At 47.5% G+C, this 6,000-nt stretch overlaps 1 protein-coding gene across 2 annotated transcripts in view; it reads left to right on the top strand.

Annotated features, from left to right (window-relative positions):
- The first annotated feature begins 4,583 nt into the window (after positions 1–4,583).
- SLC30A4 (solute carrier family 30 member 4) overlaps positions 4,584–6,000 on the top strand; it is a 32,314-nt gene continuing 30,897 nt past the window's right edge. Inside the window, exons 1-2 of one of the 2 annotated variants that reach the window (XM_047735878.1) lie at positions 4,584–4,674; positions 5,194–5,707. In XM_047735878.1, coding sequence (XP_047591834.1) covers positions 5,317–5,707 — 391 coding nt within the window. In that variant the 5' untranslated portion in view covers positions 4,584–4,674; positions 5,194–5,316. Of the gene's footprint in view, positions 4,675–4,926; positions 5,065–5,193; positions 5,708–6,000 lie in introns of those variants that run through there. The other variant, XM_047735877.1, reaches the window with a different exon arrangement.

The following is a 6,000-nucleotide window of genomic DNA, read 5'->3' as shown; positions in this document are numbered from 1 at the left end:
TCCTAGGAAGGGACAGATACCAGTGGAGGCTTCTTAACAATCAGCATTTGTCTGTACCCACGTTTTGCATTTTGGTTCAGATGGCCTGACCTTTAAGAGCTGTAAAGTAGGTAAGGTAAGGGAATGTTTTCACATGCAAAATCTCACTGGATTCTTACAGTGTTCTATGAAATAGGTAGGACAAGTACTATTTTCCACTTTGCAGACAGAAAGTGAGTCCTGAAACAGTATGCTGCGAGGGATCACAGTGAAAGGATGGCAAAATTAGAGAAGCCAAAGAAGCTTCTCTTGTCTGAGGAAGGATTCCCAAAGCACGTCCAAAGTCAGTCTTCCACCCTCACACCATCAAGCTCCGGGAGCTTCGCTGCCACCTCCAGGCTCCAGGGCTGGTGTGCTTATGTCTTCTATTCCCTCTAGTTTTAGCCAGACACGGTCAGAGAAATTCACAGGTGCATTTACTTCCAAAACTAAGGGAAGATAAAAACAAAGGTGTGAAAACAATGAACTTGTTTAGTGTAGGTTTTGGCTCACGTGTTGGTTTGCCTGGCGGGATACATTGACTTGGCCCTCTCCTTTATGTCCTCTTTGTCTAAGAAGGAAACTTCCCTCTCCTTGGACAATTCTCTTAACTACTCTGTGTTCTTCCCCTCCCCTTGGAAGAGGGGTTAAACAGAATCTCCAGCTTCTCTGTTACCAGAGCAATCCACAAAAAGAAGAGATTATTAGACTCCCTGTAGTTGTGTGTCACATCACCAACCCTTGTCCATATGAGGCTGACAGCTTTCATCCCCTCCTGAAAAAGATGAGGGGTCACATTCCAAAAACATCCTTCGAGAATCTCCTACAAGCACCTATTCCAATGGCGAAAGGAGTTCTCAGGAAGAAGAATATGCAACATTTGAGCCTGTCAGTTAAGTGGCAACTTTTCCCATATTTTCATTAAAAAAAATTTTTTTAAAGATTTAATTTGAGAAGGAGAGAGAGAGAGAGAGAGCAGAGCAGGAAGGAGGGGCAGAGAGAAGCAGGCTCCCCGCTGAGCAGAGATTTTTTTTTCCCCCCACCCCCACCCCCCAACCAACACAGAGCTTGATCCTGGGACTCTGGGATCATGACCTGAGCAGAAGGCAGATCCTTAATGACTGAGCCACCCAGGCACCACCCTCTCATATTTCCATTTTTGAAAACTTTTCCACTCCCTCCCCCTTCCTTTCCAGGAAGGATTTTACAGGGTGATGCTGAAGTCTGGAGGTGATGGCAAATCTTTGGTGTATGGAATGGGAATTTCTTCTAGAGTACTGCAAGGAGTCTAAGTACATTTCTGTAGATCATTCCATTTGTGTGTGGAAACAGACTGAGAGAATAATGTAGGCTAATGGTTGAGAGCATGAGTGGGGAGGAGGGGGAGAAGCAGGTTCTCTGGGATCATGACTTGAGCCAAAGGCAGATACTTACTCAACTGAGCCACCCAGGTGTCCCTCTACTTTAAAAATATTAATAGTTGGCATTGATGGATCACTTACTATGTGCCAGGAACCATATATGTTATGTTGTTTTTTAAAAAAATATTTTATTTATTTATTTGTCAGAGAGAGAGAGTGAGAGAGTGAGCGAGCACAAGCAGGGAAAGCGGCAGGCAGAGGGAGAGGGAGAAGCAGGTTCCCTGCTGAGCAGGGAGCCAGATGCAGGACTCCATCCCAGGACCCTGGGATCATAACCTGAGCTGAAAGCAAACTGACTGAGCCACCCAGGCATTTCTGTATATGCTGTTTTACATGCTTTACGTGCATGATCTCACTGAATCCTTACCATAGCCCTGGGAAGTGGGTACTCTCATCAAGCCCCTTTTATAGGTAAAAAAATTGAAGCACAAATTGCTTAAATGGTTTGCCAGAGATTATAGGACCAAATAGTGAAACCAGCACACAGACACATGCAGTCAGACTTCAACACCTATGCTTTGAATCATTAACTTTCTCATAGTGATGGTCTAAGGATTAAATGAGCCGATATAAATCAGGTCTCTTGCAGAGGTTCTTGGCACATAAAAAAGCCTCAAGTAAATGTTAGATATGGTATTATTTTCAGCCTTGTCATTTGTTCTGGAAAATGTCTGGGCCAGAAAACAGGTTTTGACGTGGGATATTGTGGGGCTACTCTAGTTGACTGCCAGAGGTAAGTGTCTTTTAAACGTCAGACATCTACTATTACCTAAACAATTTGTGTATTATGAGTTACCTGGTTAAGAGACGGGACAAATGGTTAGCAACTTTATCTATTTGCTCATGCAGAAAAGTTCTCCGTACTGGAAAGAACTATGAAGTCTCATAAAAGAATGGCATGCTGAGCAATAGCTGAATTGTAGGCAGGACCAGATTATAAATGATTATGTTTCAAAAGTTCATTTGTCTATTGTCATAAATTCTGAATACATAGAAATAAGGTTGCAAATGGTGGTTACATGCCAAGACTATTCACAGAAGTCTATTCAGCCCATTTTAAAGTTCAATGCTAGAAATCATGCCACTAGCTCAAGGCCAAGCCTAGGAACAAGGGCCCATGTAATAAAATAAAAAGTGTCTTTCCTGGTACAGAGGCAAGTTGAGATTGAGTGTATTAGTTATCTATTGCTCTGTAACAAATTATCCCTAAAATTACTATATTAAAACAATAAATAATATCTCACAGTCTCTGTGGGTCATCTGGGAGCAGCTTAGTTGGCTGGTTCTGTTCAGGATCTCTCTGGGGTTTCAGTCAACATCTCCTGGGCTACAATCTGAAGGTTTAACTGGGGCTGGTGGATCTACTTCCAATGTGGCTCATTCACATGGCTCTTGGCAGGAGCTCTCCATTTCTTATCACCTGGGCTTTTCTTTGGGGCTGCTGAGTTCCCTGTGACATGGTAACCCTGACTTCCTCAGCACAGCTGATCCAAGAGAGAACAAGCAGGAGCTGCAGTGCCTTTTATGACCTAGTCTTTTAAGTCATACATTGTTACTATTGTCATATTCTATTCATTCTAGGCCACGTGGTATTCATTAAGAGAAGCTCACATTCGGTGGGAGGGAGATTAAGCTCTATTTCTGGATCGGACAAGTATCAGAATTTGTGGATATACATTAAAATCACTATCTAGTTTTTTATCTCCTATCACTTTGTTTAGATATCCAGTGATATAAAATAGTAAAAATAAATTGGGAGGCAGAACTGCAGCCCTTCCCAACAAAGCTTGCCGTAAGTATCCAAAACAATCCATGTTCTGCCTCAACTTTTCTTGAAAACGTCTATCCCCTTTCCTTGAATGGAATTTTATTTGAACAATTTATAACAAAGAAAGAGCAATCACATTCCTGACATATTTGCTTTATTTATGTGTATTTCTCATTAGCAGAATTTCAGCCAATGAAACAAACTGAAATGAAAAATAAAAATAATTTACTCCTGAGTTGGATGGATTAAGATATTCGGGTTAGGAAAGCAAGGCTTAGTAAGCACTGTCCCTTCAGCTGATAATGACCTGAGCTCTCTGGTTATTGAATATCCTAGGCAAGGCTGCCCTCCCTGGTCTTGGGAACCATGGCATCTCTCATCCAGGTTTTCTGATCTGACTCCCATGGCTGCAGCTCTGTAGGAGTATGGGGCGCATTCAAGACTGAAGGATTGCTGGGGAGTCCAAAAACATTTGATGCTCTGGCACCGGTGGGATGCAAGATTCTACAGTACCGTCTGAATCTTCAGAGGAAAAGGACGCTCCATGTGACTTTTTATTGTGTATTCTGTAACCTGAAACTTGGTAATCCATGTAGACTACTGTCAAAATACAACATCTATTAACACAGGGTAACTACAATTCAACTCCAAGTGTTAGCTAGGGACTTCCTCTATGAGTTCCCCTGACAATGTTGCTGTTTTAAATCTTAAAATTTGAGTCTTAAACCCTTTTGAGAATATGATAAAAGCTAAGGGACTTAGTTCAAGAAAATACATATAAGCCACAATATCTTGCACATGAGTTTAATGCCTCCAGAAGCCCCTAAAACTATCCAAGGAATCTGGATTAAGAATCTCTTAAGACTTCAAGGGAGAAGAGGAGTGGGGAGGCTTATTGCCATTCCATTTCACCATTACAGCTTAGATCTAAATGAGCAACTACTACTCAGAACTCAGTTCTTCTAAATTTGTCGTTGTTAATAGAACCAAAGGCCAACACGGAAGCCCCTACTAGATTTGTGCTTGGGTTTAGTCCATGTTATAAATGGAGGGGAAAGGAACATGGCAGTGAACACACACAGGACAATACATATCTGATGAAAAGCAATCGTAAATACAAAGGAGTTAGAATTGCTGACGACCTTGAGAGGGCCTTGCCCTCTCGAAGTTGACCTGACGGTGCAGCAAATTTTGCCAACTTGCCAGAGAAGCAGCAACTCGAGAGAGAAAGCCGGTTGGTTTCTCACTTGGCAAGAAAGCGCTAAAATCGTTTCCTGCTGCGGATCCGCAACCGAGGTCCTGACCCAAGATTCCAGAGGCCCTCCTCGGAGCTCCGGCAGCAACGCCCAGCCCCGGGCGGGCGGGACCGTTCGAATCTACCCACTTGGTCCGCAGGCCCCGCTTCATCCGCTCCTGCTTCTCCGCCTGGGGAGGTGGCAAGGCTGCGCGGAAGACACGGGCATCCCTGTGAGTGCCCCTGGGGCAGAGGCAGGCGCGCGGGGCTCCGGGGCCGGGACTGAGGGAACCGGCGGGGGCTGCGGCGCGCGCGCCCCTGCCCCTCCCCTCGCGGGCGCCGCAGCCCTGCGCAGCAGGCCTGCGTGTGCTCCTGCCGACCCCTCCTTCGCGCTCCTCGCCTGCTGCCGCTCCGGCGCACGCGCGCGGCCTCGCGCAGGGCGGGGAGAGGCGGCGGCCCCTGGCGTCCGGCCCCGAACCTGTCAGACCCGGGTAGCCGGCCTGGAGCTGCGGGCGCGGCCGGCACGAGGACGGGGCCGCGCGGGGACCCGAGCTGCGTGAGTCGGCCCCGCCGAGCCGGCCGGGGGCGGGGAGATGAGCGGCGGCCCCGCGGCAGCGCCCCAGGTAGACGCGCCGCTCCCTCGCGAAGCCCCGGAGCCTCCGGGCCAGACTGCGCCCCCACCGCCCGGGGCTTCGGAACTTGGGGGCAGTGTTGGGGCGCCTTTAATTTATAACGTGTTTCGTTTTCCACAGCATGGGGAGGGACGCGCGGCAGTGCCATCGGGAACTAGCGCTCCGGTGAAGTAGGGGCCGCGGGAGCCGCCGGCCGGCCGCCTGCACCGAGCCGTTCCGTGCGGCGGCCGCTCAGCCTCTGCCATGGCCGGATCCGGCGCGTGGAAGCGCCTCAAATCTCTGCTACGGAAGGACGACGCGCCGCTGTTTCTAAATGACACCAGCGCCTTCGACTTCTCGGACGAGCTGGGGGACGAGGGGCTTCCTCGGTTTAACAAACTTCGAGTTGTGGTGGCCGACGATGGTTCTGAAATCCCAGAAAGGCCTGTTAATGGGGCGCACCCGGCCCTGCAGGCCGACGACGATTCCTTACTGGACCAGGACTTACCTTTGACCAACAGTCAGCTGAGTCTGAAGGTGGACCCCTGTGACAACTGCAGCAGACAGCGAGAGTTACTGAAGCAGAGAAAGGTGAAAACCAGATTGACCATTGCTGCCGTTCTTTACTTGCTTTTCATGATTGGAGAACTTGTAGGTGAGTTGTGTTGCCAACTCACTTTCCATTTACCTTGTCCCGAGGGTTGTTGTCCAGCTTTAGTTACACATGATTTGAGGTTTAAACTTTCTTTTCGGGAAGTTTGTTATTTATCGAGATATTGATCCCGTGATAGGAGGAATCCACACAGTTCCAAAGTGCAGGTCAACCTAAGTAAGACAGAAACTTTCAGAGATAACTTGGACTTTTTCATCTTGTTCTCCAAACACTGTGACACCGACGGTAAAGTTAAGGACATTAGCTTCACTGTTTATCATGTAACTTCCTCTTTA

Source organism: Lutra lutra, chromosome 7 (genome assembly GCF_902655055.1).
Source record: "Lutra lutra chromosome 7, mLutLut1.2, whole genome shotgun sequence".
Taxonomy (NCBI): Eukaryota; Metazoa; Chordata; class Mammalia; order Carnivora; family Mustelidae; genus Lutra; species Lutra lutra.
This window is presented reverse-complemented; position numbering and strand designations above follow the sequence as displayed.